This window comes from Talpa occidentalis, unplaced genomic scaffold (assembly GCF_014898055.3).
Source record: "Talpa occidentalis isolate TD23 unplaced genomic scaffold, MPIMG_talOcc4v2.1 talOcc4.11, whole genome shotgun sequence".
Lineage (NCBI taxonomy): Eukaryota > Metazoa > Chordata > Mammalia > Eulipotyphla > Talpidae > Talpa > Talpa occidentalis.
This window is the reverse complement of record NW_023601104.1, coordinates 5786351-5804519: the sequence shown is the minus strand read 5'-3', so window position 1 is coordinate 5804519 and position 18169 is coordinate 5786351. Positions and strand designations below refer to the sequence as shown.

The 18169-nt window shown below is 37.1% G+C and overlaps 1 protein-coding gene and 1 long non-coding RNA gene across 14 annotated transcripts in view; one reads left to right on the top strand and one right to left on the bottom strand.

The window, feature by feature from the left end:
- The first annotated feature begins 18 nt into the window (after nt 1-18).
- The window catches only part of DPH6 (diphthamine biosynthesis 6), a 260459-nt gene continuing 242308 nt past the window's right edge, over nt 19-18169 (top strand). For 7 of the 12 annotated variants that reach the window (XM_054700305.1, XM_054700307.1, XM_054700301.1 and 4 more), the window contains exons 1-4: nt 19-64; nt 3392-3486; nt 5164-5190; nt 7943-8136. In XM_054700305.1, the coding sequence (XP_054556280.1) occupies nt 42-64; nt 3392-3486; nt 5164-5190; nt 7943-8136 (339 nt within the window). In that variant the 5' untranslated portion in view covers nt 19-41. Of the gene's footprint in view, nt 65-451; nt 1355-3391; nt 3487-5163; nt 5191-7942; nt 8137-18169 lie in introns of those variants that run through there. The other 5 variants (XM_054700310.1, XM_037502173.2, XM_037502175.1 and 2 more) reach the window with 3 other exon arrangements.
- The window catches only part of LOC119238453 (uncharacterized), a 444593-nt gene continuing 441354 nt past the window's right edge, over nt 14931-18169 (bottom strand). For both annotated transcript variants that reach the window (XR_008553776.1, XR_008553777.1), the window contains one exon: nt 14931-15035. This is a non-coding gene — a long non-coding RNA (uncharacterized LOC119238453). The remainder of the gene's footprint in view (nt 15036-18169) is intronic.

Below are 18169 nucleotides of genomic sequence, written 5' to 3'. Positions count from 1 at the left end.
ACAGCGGCCCCGCCCCGCCCCGCGCACGCGCACGCGCCGACATGAGGGTCGCGGCTCTGATCAGGTAACGCGGCGCCGGGCCGTCCGCTCCCTCCCGGCGGCCGCGCGTCTCCGCCCGCGGACGGGCCTGAGCTGCCGCGGCCGCCGCCGCCCGCGCGGGGGAGAGGGCGCCGCGGCCCGGCCGGGTTCGGGGGCGCGGCGGCTCCTCCCGATCGCAGGAAGAGGCGGAGCCTCAGGCGGCGGCGCGGCGGGTCGGGCTCGGCGCCTCCGGCCCCCGGCTCCGGGCTCGGCCCGCGGCCCCGCGGCGACCCTGACGCGCCTCCCGGCGCCGACAGGTTTCTCGGGCGCGGCCCGCCCGGGCGCTTGAAAGCTGTGAACAGTCGGAGCCGCCGCTCGGGCGCGCCGCCCTCGCCGCCCGCCCCTTCCTCTCGCTCTCGTGCTCCTTGGGGTCCCGCCGGCAGCTCGGGGTCCGGCTCCCAGAGCCCTGCCCCCCATCCCCCGGGGGCTCGGGGTTGCCCCCGGGGCGAGAACCGTACACTCCGGGGAGGCCCTGCTGCCCGCAGGGTGGATGCCCTTTTACCGGTGTCGTTCCAGACCCATTCGCTGCTGCCGCGGACACGCAGGGTCGCTTTTAGGGGGACCTTAGGACGTCCCCCTCTGTGCTCGGAAGAGCTGGACAGCTGCAGCACTTCATGTTTAGGTGTATGAAAACCCCGACAGGCCAACTTAAATTTTTGCAAAGTCAGTCTAAACTGAGGCAAGGAAACAAGGGAACGCAGTAACTCTAAGTGGGGCGCTTAGACTGCTTGAGGAGTTGATGAATTTGACCCTGTGGTGTCTGACGCTTCACAACCACTTCTCTTTGGTGAACCTGCTGAAGATTTCATAATCATCGTTGGGTGTCCTGGAGAGTTCGTGGTGACCGGCGATGTTAAAGACTTTTGATGTAACAGTCTAATCCCTTCTGCAGTGACTACAATACTCCAATTTATTTAACTTCAATGCGTTTTATAAGAGACTAGTCTATGATGTGAAAATAGTTGTTATTCAGTGAGTTTCTTCTGTAAAGAGAGTGATTAAGCTTTGAACACCGTGGCCTTCACTTGATCTAGATAGATAAAGACTAAAAAAATAGTCCAGGAAATGAGGAATTCACATCCATAGTTTGCCAAAAGTTTAACCATTAGTCACCAACTGAAGGTTCAGCTCTCTTGACAGGAAAGAGAATGGTATACCCCATTACTCTAAATATTCTGCAATGTGTATCTATTACTTACACAATAAAAGGCATGTTTTAAAAAGGCCATGTTGGAAAATTCTTCACTGTAAGGTCTGTGTAAACGTTAGACATACTGTGAGTATTACACACATCATATACATTTGCATACATTTACATTAGCATATATGTGAATTTAAGCTTCAATACAGTCTATTTGCAATATAGCTTTTATTTGTGTGTGTGGACTGAAATGAGTTGGGATATGCATATTTTTTGAAATAAGTGAAACCAAGGCCCTTATATATCTCCCTTATATCTCTTTACACTGTAAAGAAAATTATTTTCCTAGTACACACAGACTGAACCATTGAATTTTACAGTTGAATGATACCTTGAGGACTAAGTAGGCCATTCTCTAATTTTATAATGAAGCATATAATCCCAAGCACTTTGAGTAATGTCGTATCACAGACCTGGGAACTGAATTTCTGATCTGTAAAACTTCTCATCTTAACACATGGTAATGTATTTTGTGACAATCTAAGTGGTAAGGTACTTGGTATATTACAAACTGATTTGACCTTGAAAGCCTTTTGTTCTTAGAATAGTTTTTAGACCCCCGTAGGAAACAGAAAATAATTTGGGAAATACTATTTTAAAACACTTAAAACCTTAGCATATTTTAAAATATATATATTATAATCTGTAATACTCTAAATAGCTAAAGATTAGTCAGATCTTTTTTCCTGGGGAAATAAGGTAGTGAGGTTTAATAAGGAAAGTCTGAAGATTTATTTAGCAGAATATCACATTCTACAGAAAGAGAGTGTGATGTGTAACTTCCGTTTGCCTTTTGCTGTCTCTCTTTTGAGAAGTTATGGAATGATAGTTGTTTTTGATCACAGCATGGTGGAGGCAGACAAACATTGGAAACTAATATAAAAAAGACTGATTCTTAGAATAATCAATCTTTTTGTTTCATGGGCTACAAATAAATCTAAACATTCCTGGGAGTACATTTTTAGATCTCAAGCGAAGATAGAAAAGGCGGGGAACAGGAGGAAAAAGTAAAAGAAAGAGAGGCAATGATAAAAGAAAGAGACTGTATAGTGAGGAGGCATAGAACATTAAACTAAAATAGCAGAGGTTGCCATTCAAACTTGTTACAGATGAACTACCCCTGCCTTGATTTAGTGACTTCCCTGTACCTTACATATATTTGGTAACAATTTAGTTTCCTTTCAATTTGTTTATTACATTCATGGCGTAAGCCTTATCCTGCCATCACATATAGAGCTGGGGTACTGATAATACTGAAATTTAACTTATCAGTGTAATTTATTTTGCTTTCTATCTACAGAATTTGAACCCACCAAGTGTATCAAACTTTATCATTAGATTGGATCTCAAATCTTTAATTTGATCCTTTAATTGGTGATGGTGACCAATTGTTAGATTTCTTATCATGAAACAGATTTTTTTTCTATTTTTCACATAGAATTTCACCTAAGGAGCATATAAAATAAGTATTTAGCTGGACTATAAAATTAATATTTTTTATTTCTTTTTTTTTTAAAGATTTACTTACTTATTTATTTATTTATTTATTTATTTATTTATACAAGCACTGGGTACAGTCAGAAGCGTGGGAGGGTGAGAGGATTCACCAGAGCCAGAGCAGGGAGCAGAACACGCAGAAGGACCGAAGTACACTGCTGAGGGGAGTAGCGGGTGGCAGGAGAGGTCTGCGCGCCATGTGGGACCCTTCACCAGGCAGCCGGGGATTGAACCGGAGCTGCAGAGGCTGTGGGCAGCTTCGCAACCCAGTGTTCAACTGCTGCGCCACCGGGGAGGCCCAAAATTAATATTTTTTAAAAGCACTTTGCATATGAAATAGAGTCAATATCACAAACCAAAAATATATTTTGTTTAGAATCGTCTCCATTATAATTTCATAAGACCTTGTGATTAAGCAAGCTTAGACATTTAGTTCATTTGTTCAGTTTGCGTTTGCTGTGGAAATTATATGTGGCTCTTTTTTTGCATTCTAGTTATAAACCAGTCCTTCAAATATTCGGAAATTCTGTATACATCATTAGTTGTATTTTGATATCTAATGATTCTGTGTTGACTAGTGGTCATTTCTCTAATATTTATCTCTTTATTTTTTAGTGGTGGAAAAGACAGCTGTTATAACATGATGCAGTGCATTGCTGCTGGGCATCAGATTGTTGCTTTAGCAAATTTAAGACCAGCTGAAAACCAAGGTATGTGTATACCTTTATTGGGAAATTTCTCTAAACAACCGAAACTACAATTTTATAATTATGTTCTATTGTACGTGGTAGGCAAAGACAAAGGCGCCAATATTTATTTAGCACCTATTAGTTGTAAGGTTTTATACTAAGTGTTTTCACTTACATATCCTTTAATCCTCATAAAAACACTTAGATAAGAGTTTTATTAGACAGAGATACTGAAGCTCTGAGTTTTATAAGTTTGTCCAATGTAAAATAGCTAAAACAAACTTGGAGAGCTGAGACTTGAACCGTACTACTTCAGAGGGCACTGCCATGGCAGCAGAACACAGCATATTCCCTATATATACAGGCCATCTCTAGGTAAATAAGATACAGTCTCCTGCCTCAAGAAGCTTAGGAATTAAGACAAATATTGGTAAGTGATATATATGAATTTTATTGTTAGAAGGATCCAGTTTAGCCATCTTAACATGTAGGCTAAATGTGTGAGACTCTAGAGGCCTAACACAATGCATTTTTACTTTTTATTTGTGGTAACAAGAACATCTTCAAACAATGCACAGACCTCATTTTAGGTACTTTTTTCAGTTTTCTCCCCAATACAGTTTCCTCAGTTGGGAAATCTCCCCCCCTTGTCCATGTTTATATCCAGATTTCCCCCTTTTATGACACTAGTCCTATTGGATGATTTGACCGCATGCTAACAATTACGCTTATGTTGACTCTGATTCCAAATAAGGTCACATTTCTGAGGTACTGGATGCAAGTTTTTGAACATAAGAATTTAGGAGGGACATAATTCAACCTACAATAATACCTTTTTCTAAAAATTGAGATGTAGTTGATATTTAACACTATTAGTTTTAGGTGTACACATAGTGATTTGATGTATGGATATACTGTAAAATGATTACCACAATCAGTGTCATGCTTATCACCACACTTAGCTACAACTTTTCCCAATTATAACTTTGAAAAAAAGAAATGTATTGACCAGCTTTATTTTTATACACTTAGTTATACCTGTATAACCTTAGATATTAATTGCTAAAATGTGATGGGCAGAGTTTAACCCTTGTCAAATTTTGAAACTTCTTCAATGCTTCTCCATATGGCTCTTCCAGGAAGATCACTTTGCCATCCCCATCTTTTTAGCCTCCATGCTTTTGCTCTACTGTTATTTTGAATGAATTAAATGTGTTACATACGTGAAAACATTAATCATTCAAAGTTATTGGTGGGCAGATATGTAGTGAACTAACTAGAATGAGCCCTGAAATAGCAAGCAGTTATTTCAGTTACATACTTGAAATTGCTATCCTTCTATAGTTAAGACCCAAGTTATGATGGAAGTGAAGTGGAAAATACTAGAAGTTTTTTTCTTTATTGAGGTAATATTGGTTAACAATACTGAATGTGCTTTAGTATAGGTTCACATCTCTTCAGGTGTATATTACTACCCCACCCCACCACCACCATCAAAGCACCCATAGAGATTTACACTAGACCATTGGGCCTCTTCCCTCACATGTTCCTCCAGCCCCCTTCCGCTTCTTCTAATACCCTCAATTGGATAATCAGATTTCTAAGTTTTGTTTTGGTTTAGGTTTGTCAGTTCCTCCCCTCTATACTCCACATATGAATGAAATCATCCAGTATTTGTCTTTCTCCAATTTCACTTAGCATTATTCCTTCCAGTTGTCTCAAATGGTAAGTGTTTATATTTTTATTCCATTGTCTATATGTACCACATCTTCTTAATTCACTGCTCTGTTGATGGGCATTTAGGTTGTTTCCATAACTTGACCATTGTAAATAGTGTTACAATGAAATAGGCATGCATATATCCTTGAATTAGTGTTTCTGTTTTCAGGTAATACCTCTGAGTGACATTGCTAGATCACATTGTATATTTATTTTTAATATTTTGAGGAACCTCCATACTGATTTCCATAACAAACGGATCAGTCACCAGTAATGTATGAGGGTTCCTTTTTCTCCACACCCTCGTCACCACTTGTTGTTTCTGGTCTTTGGGATTGGGCCGCTGTCATAGGTGTGAGGTGGTTAGACATTATAAATATTTTATAACAAGACATGGTACAGTCCCTGTAAAGGGTCAGGGGTAAACCCACCACTTTAGGATTTACACAGGTTTCTAATGATGAATAATAATTGTTTACATAGGAGAGAAGTGTTTGGGAAATGATCTGTTCTGACTTTAAATAATAAAGAGAAAACTCTGAGTAAAAGTGAATAGGAACAAAGAAGCAGCAGGATCTCCTTGTACGGTTTTGTTCCCTATCAAAGGAAAAAAAAAATTCCCTCCTCACTGTGGTCAGTCAAGCAAATGGGTTTTTTAAGCTGTTTTGAGAGGTCTTGATATTTAAAAAGCAAATGTTTTATAACACATAATATACATGTGATATATTTTCCCTCCTTCGACTTTCTATATTATCTTTACCTTTTCTGTATTAAATATTATAGTTCCCTGGTACTGAATTGCTCATGTGTGATCTTCCATATGGGCATAGTTCACAAGGTGGGTAAGATGCCAAGCAAGTCTATCTTTAAATTATATCTCACAGTGGAATAAAGATCTTTATTTAGAATATTAGTGAGAAAAAATTTAATAGTAAATGGAATTGGAACATTGTGAAGTAAATGCTGGAAAATATCTGAATCTGTGGTAACTGTAGAAGAGAAGAGATGGCTGCAGGTTGGGGGATGGAGAGGGTTTAGCTAATCTTGATTAAAGTCAGCAGGAAGTTGGTGATTATTGAATGATTCATTGATTGACTTCTCCCCCAACATGTAAACGGAATGACTTGTAGAGAGGACTGAAGTATACAGCAAAGTAGGTTAGGGTTTTCAGTCAGTGGTTAGTTAGGACATCATGAATTTGTCATAAAATTCACAAAACCATCTTTTTTTATTTGTAGTAGGAGCTTTTGTGGCATGCTAATTGAAGTGCTTCAGGCAACTGTGGAGCCTTTTGGTTTTATTTGATCTCATACCATTGTTGCTCTCTAACTTCCATTAATAAATGTTATATTGTGGTTGGGACTAAATGGAGCCTTAAAGGAAAATTGTCTTCTAGGTTTTTGAAATCAGTAAAATGTTTTAACTATTATGTTAATATCAGGATGTTTCTTGCTAAGAAGTTCCAAGTTCCTTAAACATATGCATTCAGTTTATCAATAGCCTTTAAAACTAATACATTTAAAGATCTAACGTCTTGACTTTGAGATAAGGGTAGACTGAAAGGCTTTCAGGTGACTGATGGTATCTCTGCTTTCTCTTGGGACCATGAGTAGACACGTTTATAACAATAATGTGAATACATGGCAGCCAGTCTAATGTGTGAGTTCAGAAATCTGTGAGCCAATATGTAATGGTGTATGGTGATGGTTTTGATTTTTAATGGGGTCCTCACAATATCTTCCTTAATGCCTTTTGATGGGATATTTTCACATTCATTGGAAAGCTTGGGCTGACTTGGCATATGTGCATACATACATAGTTAGGGTATCTATAAGTCAAATTGTTTTGTAACCTTTCTAAAAATCTGTTATAAATAAATGTTGTGGTGAGTGTAGTGATTCTTTTTTCAAAAAGTAAAGTTACAAGCTCAAAAAGCCACTTCAGAATATTTCTAAGTTCATTTGTATCACGGACAAATCTATAGCTAGACCATAAGAGAAAGCAGCATGGATACAGGGCAGGTTTTGAATATTTTACCCATTTAACATTTGCAAAATCTTGTGACAAGTGATTGTGTTACTAATTAACTTACCGTGTTTCACTATGTGATTGTAACTGCTCTAACAATATTGAATTCACATGTCCTATGTTATATTGAAGTACCACATATAAAAATCAAGAGCTTCTAAATTTTTTTCTTACAAATACTTGTCACATTAACTAAATCAATATTTAATTAAGGGTTTCTTCTATGGGGGTCCACTTGACTTTGTGAATAACCTTGAATGATTTGAAAAAAGATTAATGCAATAAAATATTTAATTGAATAAACTCTTCACAATTTATTGGATATATTACACTCCCTTTAAATGCTTGTTGCATGTAGTTTTGAAAATTTGTGAATAACCTTGAATGATTTGAAAAAAAGATTAATGCAATAAAATATTTAATTGAATAAACTTCACAATTTATTGGATATATTATGCTCCCTTTAAATGCTTGTTGCACGTAGTTTTTAAAATTTATATATAATTATATTTGTAATTCGCAATAGAGTTGACTGAGCTAATATGAACTGAATGGCAAATGGACAAATGTACAACTCTTAGATTATATTGCACTTCATAAATGCAGCAAGGTATAGTAAATTTTAAGTTGGGTGTTGACTGCTCTGCAAGCCGTAAAAACTAGATGAATTTTCAAGTCCAGTGCCTTTTTCACTTTATTTTGCTGATTATTTCCATTTTAATTGTTGCAGTGGGGTCCGATGAACTGGATAGCTACATGTATCAGACTGTGGGTCATCATGCCATTGATCTGTATGCAGAAGCAATGGCTCTTCCCCTCTATCGCCGGACCATAAGAGGAAGCAGCGTGGATACAGGACAAGTGTACACCAAATGTGAAGGTGATGAGGTGGAAGATCTCTATGAGCTTTTGAAACTTGTTAAGGTATGCAGAATGACCAATTACATTGACTGAATTTAGTATATAGCTTAGTAAGTTATATTACTGGCTTATTTTGTAATAGCCCAACTGTTTTTTGAAAGGATATTTTACTATTACTGTACCTTTATGTTAAATTTGGGTATAGTTTGGGACCCAGGATTGTCAAATAATATTTAACAAAGCTTTCTTTTCCTTACGGTATTGGAGCTAAATAACATTCAATCTTTTTTTTAACAAATACATTTTGAATGTCCATTAGTGGGCTTGGCATATGGTTCTAGACAATGTAGATAGGGAAATGAACAGATCTGACAAAATCCTGTTCTATTGGCACTACTTTCTAGTGGAAGGAGAGAGACAGTAATCAAGTAAATAAATAATAATATACTTGGTGGTAGAGGATAATTTGAAGAAGAATAAAGCAGAGTCAAGGTAATAGTGATTGATGGTGAGGGCTGACTGTAGACATGGAGCTCTACCAAGGCCTTTTTTTTTTTTTTTTTTTTTAAAGATTTATTTATTTATTTATGCAAGCACTGGGTACAGTCAGAAGCGTGGGAGGGTGAGAGAATTCACCAGAATCAGAGCGGAGAGCAGAGCAGGTAGACTGACAAAGTACACTGCTGAGGGGAGCAGCAGGCAGCAGGAGAGGTCTGCGCGCCATGTGGGACCCTCGCTGGTGGCCGGGGATCGAACAGGTGCTGCAGAGGCTTGCGGGCAGCTTCGCAGCCCAGCGCTCAACCACTGCGCCACCAGGGAGGTACCAGGGCCTTTCTAATACCATAAAATTTGAATACATTCAAAGAAAGTGAGAGACTTCGCCTTGCTTAAATCTATTACAAGAGGTATGAATTAAATGTTAACATCACTGGATATAAGAGTTTGACAGCCATTGTGCATTCATTGTTAATTTCTCTAGACAAAATTTAGGACAGAAAGTGTGGGGCTTATATATCTAGTAAGTACTATATCCCAGTAAATGTTAATTAGTAGATTACTTTATATTATGCAATTACCTTTTCATTCTCATTATAGCCAATTATTTGAATACAGTTCAGTATTTTTTTTTTCTTAAATATGAATTTTATCTACTCAGCTACAGTCAATTCATATAAGGTGTATCTGATGAAACAGAGAATTGAAGCCAATATTTCCTGGTTGTGTTAACGTTTCTTCACAAAGGAAAAAAAAGATTTTTGTCTCTTCCTCTCCCAAGAAATACTGCATTTCAGTATCTTATTTCAGAGAAGTTCGGCCTTTCTTAACTTATATCCTGAGCCTATGTGGTAAAATTTGCTAGTCATAGCTACTTCAATGCTATACTTTAAATTTGATGCTGATCATAGCTTGATGTCAATGAAGGATTTTGATTCAAAAATGTATGAAGCATATATATATAAATTTTCTACAGTGTCCTTTATTAAAATATTTCTTGGTATGTGAGAATGTTTTCATATTTATTTACCTATTAAAAAAGAAACTTACAGGGAAACATTTTGACTTGTTTCAATTTACTGTTTAGTTGTGGATAGCATAAGAAATAGATACTCGTCACAGAAAATCAGTTTCCTCCCTTGGGGAAGACACCTACTAAGAACAACTAGTTTGATAATCAAAGAAAAGGGGAAGGCATAAAAGAGTCCCACTTTTAATGGTCTTCTCTTCATGCAGACAACTGTATGATTTTGATAGTTTACTTTGAGTGAAAAGCCTTCATTTTTAAAATTCTATCGTCAGGGTACAAAGAAACCAAGTGAGTTTTTAGCATTAACCATTATTACAAAATGGTGGAACTCACACTAGAAGTTAACTGGGTTGCTTGAAAGTTACTGATAACAGATAACTTTAGAGAGGCTTTATCATAATAACAACCTTCCAGGAAAGGGAAAGTAATAAATTACAAATCAATTTAATTAAAAATGGGTAGATTAGTAGTAATTAAGAAGAAATTTCCCTTTCGATCCATGCTGTCTTTATAGAAATGGATGGTTTGCCATTATCTTTATAGTAACAGTCAGTTATGACATAAATTATTGCTAATGTTAACTCTTGACAACTTTGCTTTGGAAGTTCATACATGATAATTACTATAGTTGAAAGAGATGTTATGAAGTTGTCTGGGACTAAATAGTTCTGTCTTTTTCTGTGTGGAAATACTAATTCTAATATTGGATATTGTAAGGACATAAATATCAGAAATATATTACCTTTATGGAAGAGATTGTATAGTGAGGCTTTTATAGTTAAATCCATTTATGCAAAGATTCTAATAGAGGTCTTACAGATTCTAATGAATAATTGAGTAATTATAGAACAAACAAATCTTGAAGGGCTATACTTCTTTAAGTTTGACTTCACTCTTTCTAAAAAAATGATGGAACTGCATTTTTTTAATCCTTTGAATATTTATAGAGCATTGAAAGCATTTAGATTCATTTTCATTTTAAACATTTATTTATAATAGATTGCAGTTGTGTGACTTTCACATTCAATCTTTTGTTTTTGAAGCTCTTTCTACCCCCAAATATGAGAACTAATTTTTAAGTAGGAGATGTTCTTTTTTGCAAAGAGTCAACTAACTGTAGAAAATAATCAGGAAGGAATTGAAAGAGTTTACAGAGTTATAAGTTTCCTAACTTTTGCAAAAGTAATGACAATAGATGCAATTATTATCCTTTATAGCTCATTGATTACCAGGTAATTATGACAGGTAGGTGTTTGTGTGTGTGTGTGTGTGAGTGTGTGTGTGTGTGTGTGTGTGTGAGAGATCTGAATTCCCTAAGTTCAGTTATGATAGATATGTATTTCTGTCTATATCTCTATCACCCATCCATCCATCCACCCATAGTTATTTGCAAATTACCTGGTTTTCATATCACTAGTCTTTCATTTATTCTTTACAGTGTCTTTAATATTATAATGCCACTTTCTGATTCTCAGCTGGATTAATTTGCCATATAGATGACCTGAATATGTTACCTTCTTATTGTCGTAACCATTTACAACACTGTGTAGTTTTCTCACTTTAGCAGCTGTATACATCACCCCTTCTAGCCCACAACCATAAACGGTTCAGTCACTCTCTACCAGCCACCGAGTGTCCCCCTCCTCCCCTCCCCCCTTCTGGAAACCACCATTCTGAGATAACCTATATTATTTCCTGAAAATATGGTAATTTAAAAATTCTGTGTGTTTTCTCTTTAAGTCAAGTAAGCAGTGTAATAGTTACTACAGAAAACATAAGCAGTCTGTCTCTATGGAGAATAATTATTAACTATAATCTAAATATAAGTTTGGCTTCAGGTAAACTAATACAGAATACAAATTATCTAATCAAAGTCCTTTTCCCCTGCTTCTATCTCTTGTCTCCACTTTCTGTTGATTCTGGTCTCAGCGAGGACCCGTGTTTTTAGAAGATGTTCCTGATGCAAATACAGTCAGAGAAGCACCTTCTAACTAGAAGCTTTAAATAGCTCAAAGGAAAATTTAATTATGTTTTATCATCATTCGCTGGCCCGATGTGTCTCATCCTTGAGCCAGTCCTTGTTGGGAGAAGATTTCTCTGATTGGGCAGACTGAGATCAAGTGCCACTCCTGAGTGCAAGGGATGGAGGCATGATTGCTGGACTCACACATACTGTAATTCTGTGGGACCAGCATAACCCACTGTGGGGAGGGTGAACCCCCACATATAAACCAGATGGCTACTGGTAGCAGGGTGAACTGTGGCAGGGGAGCAAGAAGCAGCAAGTCTCCTGAGAAAAAACAGGTACGACTGCTCACAAACTTGGGAACCGTTCTAATGGTTCTCCTCTTGGGCCTCCCTGGTGGCACAGCCTCTGCAGCCCTGGTTCGATCCCCGGCTGTTCCCGGGCCACCGGAGGAGGGTCCCACATGGCGTGCAGACCTCTCCTGCCGCCCGCTGCTCCCCTCAGCAGTGTACTTTGGTCCTTCTGCCTGCTCTGCTCCCTGCTCTGGCTCTGGTGAATTCTCTCACCCTCCCGCGCTTCAGACTGTACCCAGTGCTTGTATAAATAAATAAAAATAAATCTTTAAAAAATAAATAAATAAATGGTTCTCCTCTTGTGTCCCTCCCAGTCTTCCCCCTGCCCATCCTTCTCCCTTCCGCTTCCCTCCTCCCTTCCCTTTCTTGTTTTCTTTTTAAAATAGTTGAGCACTGAAGCCACACAGTGAGCTTATTCTTTAGGACCAGTGTCTCTAGTTGCTCATGATTTCTCCACAGTAGATCTCTAGGTACGGTGAACTCAGTAACGTGTAAGTTCGAACTTAGTAAGTTCAAAATTTGTTCTCTTTCTGCACACATTTCTCATTTTCTTGTATTTCCCTTGTAGTTAGAAACATCATCACTCACCCATCACTAAAGTCTAACGTTTGTCTCACTACTAATTAGATTTCCACTTTTTTCTCAGTCCATTCTACCACAACCACCGCCATTTGATTTCTAGGACCTATTGCTATTACCTCTGTGATTTCTGAAATCTAATCCTTTGGCTTCATTACCACCATTGCCCGTTTTTCACCTGTACTGACAGGGTCTCCTAACCGGCTAACTTGACTTCAGTCTTGCCCTGTGCTTTATCCAGCCTTTCAACCAAATTGTCATCAGCTGACTCGCATAAATATTTAACCCACTATTAACACATAGTCGGAACAGATCAGCCCGACACGGTATCTTTTAAAGGAGGTCCTTGCATTCCTACCAGTCAGATCCTGTTATTCCCACACAAACTTCTGAGTTCAAGTTATAAGGAACTGATTACATTTCTAGGAGGTTGCTTTGTATGTCTGCGTCTTAGCTTGTGCCTTTCTCTACCCTTCTCTCTTTGTCCTCTTGAAAAACCCCTTCTCATGCCATACCCTTCTAAGAAATCAGCTCCAGTTTATCTTCTTTTTTCTTCCATGTCAGCTTGTCTATACCTACATAATGGTTCTCAGGACATTAGGATTGCTTATGTGCTGTCTCTCTTGCTATGTTGTGAGCCCCTCAAAGACATATTCAGTTTTCCTCTTTTTTTATATCGCTAGTGGCCGGCAGTTTCTCAGCAAGTGGATGACTATTAAAGGATTGTCGAACAAATTAATTTAGTTCAAAATTTAAGCAAATTAATTTTTTTATTTAATCACTGATCTAATACAGGCGAGTCACAGCATTGTTACAAAATATGATAATAGAACCATTGATAACTTCACTTTATTATCTTTTTTCTATTAGAATTTTAAGTGAAATGCGTATCATCATGAAACATCTCAGAGTAAGGTATCCTATGAGATTTGGCAGTGTATCCATTAAATTGATCAAGAATAATGTCCACCTACAGAATATTTTATAAAAATGCTGAGTGGACAGTTTTTCAAGTTATTTCTGGTGTCTGTAATCTTAGTTTATTTTAGTAGAAATTTACTTTGTGTCTCTCTTTCACTTTGGATCTTGGGGAGAAATCCTAGATCACTGGGTGGCTCTGAAGCAAATCTAAAGGACTGGAAATGGGAGGAACATATAAAATGGCCTTAGGCTTTACAGGGAAGACCCAGACATAGTGCTAATTAAACAGGCATGTCGCCTTGTACAGATTGCTCCTGGCTGTTCAGCACTGCACAGCTTGCCTTAAGCCCTCTTAATTCCCAAGATTTTGGACATTAAACCTGGTCCCCTGGCACAAGAAACAGCTTTCTAATGCTGATTCTGGACTCCAAACAGGAAGAGTTGGAATTAAAACAGACCAGTGTCAGTTGCATTACCAGGTGTGGCTTAGAGGCTATGCATTCTCTGGTCTGTTCAGATGATAAAGTCAAGTATGCATGTGAAAGCACATGATGGATGGTCTGTCTGGAAATAAAATGTTGGATCATACCAGTTTTTACAGTTTATAAACTTATCACAGATGTAGAGTTTTTATAGATGTCCCCTAAAGCCTAGGAAACGTGATTCTCTCTTTCTGGCATAACTATCATCCTGTCTCCTCAACCTTGAACTTTCTCCACTGGGTTTCAATGATGGTGTGTATATATTGCACATACTCCTATATATATTCTGCCTCCCCGTAAAGTCGTAAAGTCACCAATTGACTTACTTTTATGTTCTTCTCTTCCTTTCTTCTATGAACTATAGATTTCTTCCTATCTTATCATTTTCGCTATATATTTTAAATTGTGTTGGGTATGTTGACTAGTCATTCAAAGTATCTTTCTTTGTGCTTTTCAACCTGTGGTATCTGTGTGCTGTTGACTTTTGCTCTTTTTCTTTTTTTTTTTTTCCCCTGACTATGTTACCATTTATTTTTCTAAGAAACCTTCTGTAGATGTCTGCTTCTGGAGTTGTGTTGTGTCAGACACTATATGTTTATATGTTTCTATCCTACTCTTTCATTTCTATGCCTATAGTCTACCTTATCTTTATTATAGTCTGTTAATTTAGAGACTTTATTATAGTCTCTAATAATGAATGAGATATACTGCCAAGATTGACAAGTATGATTTACTTGTCAATTCCTTTGTTGTTGTCCTTATTTGGGGGGGGGGCAACTCTTTACTGGTGGTCACACACCAATATGTGAAACTGATCTTTTATATCTTTTTTCCCTTTTAAATTGGGAACATTATTATTCACCAAACTCATAGTGCCTACATTGTAAATACATAAAAAGTAATATAAGAAGAAATATCAATAAGTACCCAGAGTTTTTATTGATAAGAGATGACTTAACAGTGACTTATTTTGTGACATGCTGATTTGAGAAAAAAAAAAAAAACTGAATAAATTAAAAAGATGTCTTGAGTTTTCCTATCAACTTTAACCTATATCCTATCATTAATAGACTTTTCTTACCTTTCATTTGGTGAACATTTATTGAGTACTTCTGATGTTCCAGTACTGTACCGTGCTGTGAAGTAAAAGCAGTGTGACACATTAAGTCTCTGCCTTCATGAATCTGAGGAAATAAGACATATACACAAGAAAATAATGCACAGTAGATTTGCCATTAGAGTGCATCATTAAAGGGGTGAAGGGATTCAGGGTAGAGCAGTGCTCCCTGGATTGAAGAGTCAGGACAACCCTTGTGGGGGAAATTGCACTTGATTTCCTTGAAAGTTGTTTGGATTTTGAGAAACGGAGATGACAGAATGGCCAAGAGAATGTTGCAAACTAAGGGTAGAGCTTAGCCAAAGTCACAGAAGTAGGAAATCATGAATACATAAGGGAAATCCTATGTGGTTCAGTTTGGCTACAGCTCATAGCTTAAGTATGAGTAGGAAAGAAATCTGGAAAGATTGAGCATTTTAAATTGTGGGCAAATGTACCATGAGGTGGTATTTTCCAAACTCATTTAAGTGGGTCTCAACCATTTTTTTTCTTTAGATGAAATAGACTAGAAGAAAATAGAAAATATCAAAGTGTGTGGATACTGTGATTACTATTCTGTGTGAAGTGTGCGTGTGAGTATGTACACATGTGTATCGCATTTTATATATAATTTTTTATTGTTAAACAAATGGTTGTGGTTAAACAAATTTGAAAGCTACAACCTTGAGGGACTTTGCAGGACAAATAACAAAATTGTAAGACTGAGGGGGAACTTCAAGGGACTCAGTATGAACCATTGTAAATGCAAACAATGGGTTAGAGAACTGGAATTTGGGAGACAGGAGTTCAGATTGAAAACTGAGTTACTAAACTAGCTAAAAAGTTTTGAGGACTGGAATGGAGGAAGAACAGTAGAAGAGATGAAGTGTGAACATTGAAGAGGTGGCTTGAAAAGTCTTGATTTTGGTATTTAAGTAAAAACTGACCAGGACTCTATGAAAGGCACCTTGTAAATTAGCCTTAGACAAGGCTAATTTGTTTGGTGTTCTCTCGGCAGTATTGATTACATGAATTATAGCTGCTATCCATTACAAATATCATCACCCTAGATTTTATAGTATTCTATTTTTGTCATGTCTTTAATCTGGTATAAGATGGTGCAGAAGATGTTTCATATCAATCTGGTTTCATTTAGTCAGAATTAACTCTTTTTTTTTTAATTAATAAATTTTATTTTTATATTCCCCATACAATTGCAATCCCCCCATTCTGACCCCAATCCCTCCCCTCCCGCCCCCCCCCCCAAAAAGTGTCTCTGGTTCATAGTTTTTGTTGATTTTGATTTTCACTTTCTTATAGTTATTCATTTTCCTGGTCCCTTATTTAAGTTTTCTAGATTCCTGCTATGAGTGAGACCATCCGGTATTTTTCTTTTTCTTTTTGGCTTATTTCACTGAGCATGATCCCTTCCAGCGCCATCCATGTTGCTGCAAATTGCATGTGTTTATCTTTTTTGAATGCTGAGTAATATTCCATGGTATATATGTACCACATCTTCTTGATCCAGTCATCTATTTTTGGGCATTTGGGCTGTTTCCAAAGCTTAGCTATTGTAAATAGTGCTGCTATAAACATAGGGGTGCAGGTGTTCTTTGGAATTGATGTTTCTAGAATTAACTCTTAAGTGTTAGTGTTGATGGTCCTTTTAATTGAACATTTGACATTTTCTTCATGGAGTTACATGTAGTATACATCAACTAAAGTATTCTTGTTTCTTGACTTTAAAAGCATCTAGTACAGATTCACAGAAAGAAGCAAAATATATGATATTACATTTGACATTCAAGTTGGGATAATTTGAATCCCAAATTATCATAGCAAATACATTGAAAAGTTATTTACCAATAATCGGAAAAATATAAAATCTTTTCTCCAGTTTTATTCAATGTAATTGACATATAGTCTAAGTTTATATACACATTGACTTGATACATTTATATATTTCAGAATGATTGTCACCATAGCATTAGCTAACATTTTCATCTCTTCACTTAATTATGAGTATTTCTTTTTTTGCCTTTTTTGCTTTACCTTTAAGACTTTATTTCACTTTTTTTATTCTTTATTATTTTTTAATTTTATTTTATATATATTTTTACATCATTTTTCATTTTTGCACAATGTATGCATTTTCATCTTGGTTATATTCCCCATACAATTCCCACCCCTTCCACTCCCCACCCCCTCCACCCCCTACCCCCCCACCCCCATAGTGTGTTTCTGGTTTATAGTTGCTTGTTGATTTTTAGGGGTATTTCTTTTTGCTGTGGAAACATTTCAGATTAACTCTTTTAGCAACTTTCAATCATATAATAAAATATTATTAGTTACGATCACCATGTTGAACATTAGAGTTCCAGAATTGTTAATCATGTAATTTTGTTAATTTTATAACTAACTTTTACCCTTTCACCAAAATCTCTCCATTTCCCCCTCCCCAGCCTCTGGTAACCTCTGTTTCTCTGAGTTTGACTTGGGATTTCACATGTAAGTGATAATCATGCAGTATTAGTCTTTCTCTGTCTATCTTATTTCATTCAGGATAATTCCTTCAAGGTTCATCAAAGTTTGTCACAAATGGCAGAATTTCCTTTCCCATGACTGAATAATATTCCATTGTGTATAAAATATTCCATCTATATGCATACATACAACTTATACCAAATCTTTATTCATTCATCATTGATGGATTAGATTGTTTCCCTCTCTTGACTACTGTAAATAATGCTGCATTGAACATGGGAGTGCAGGTATCTCTTTGAGATAGCTATTTTAGTTCTTCAGAAATAGATCCAGAAGCAGAATTGCTAGATCTTATGGCATATCCTGTTTTTTTAATTTCCATTTTGCTTTCCAGAGTGACTCCCACCAACAGTGCAAGGGTTCCCTTTTTTCCATTCCCCTGACAACACTAATCTGTTTTCTTTTTGTTGAGTGATTCTAACGTATGTGAGGTACTATCTCACTGTGGTTTTGACTTGCATTTCCCCAATGATTAGTGTTGTTGCTCACCTTTTCCTGTATCAGTTGCTGTTTGTATGTCTTTGGAAAAATGTCTATTTAGTTCCTTTGTCCATTTTTTAATTTGGTTGTCTATGTTTTTGTTGTTGTTATGTTGTATGAGTTCTTTATATTTTTGGATATTAATCATTT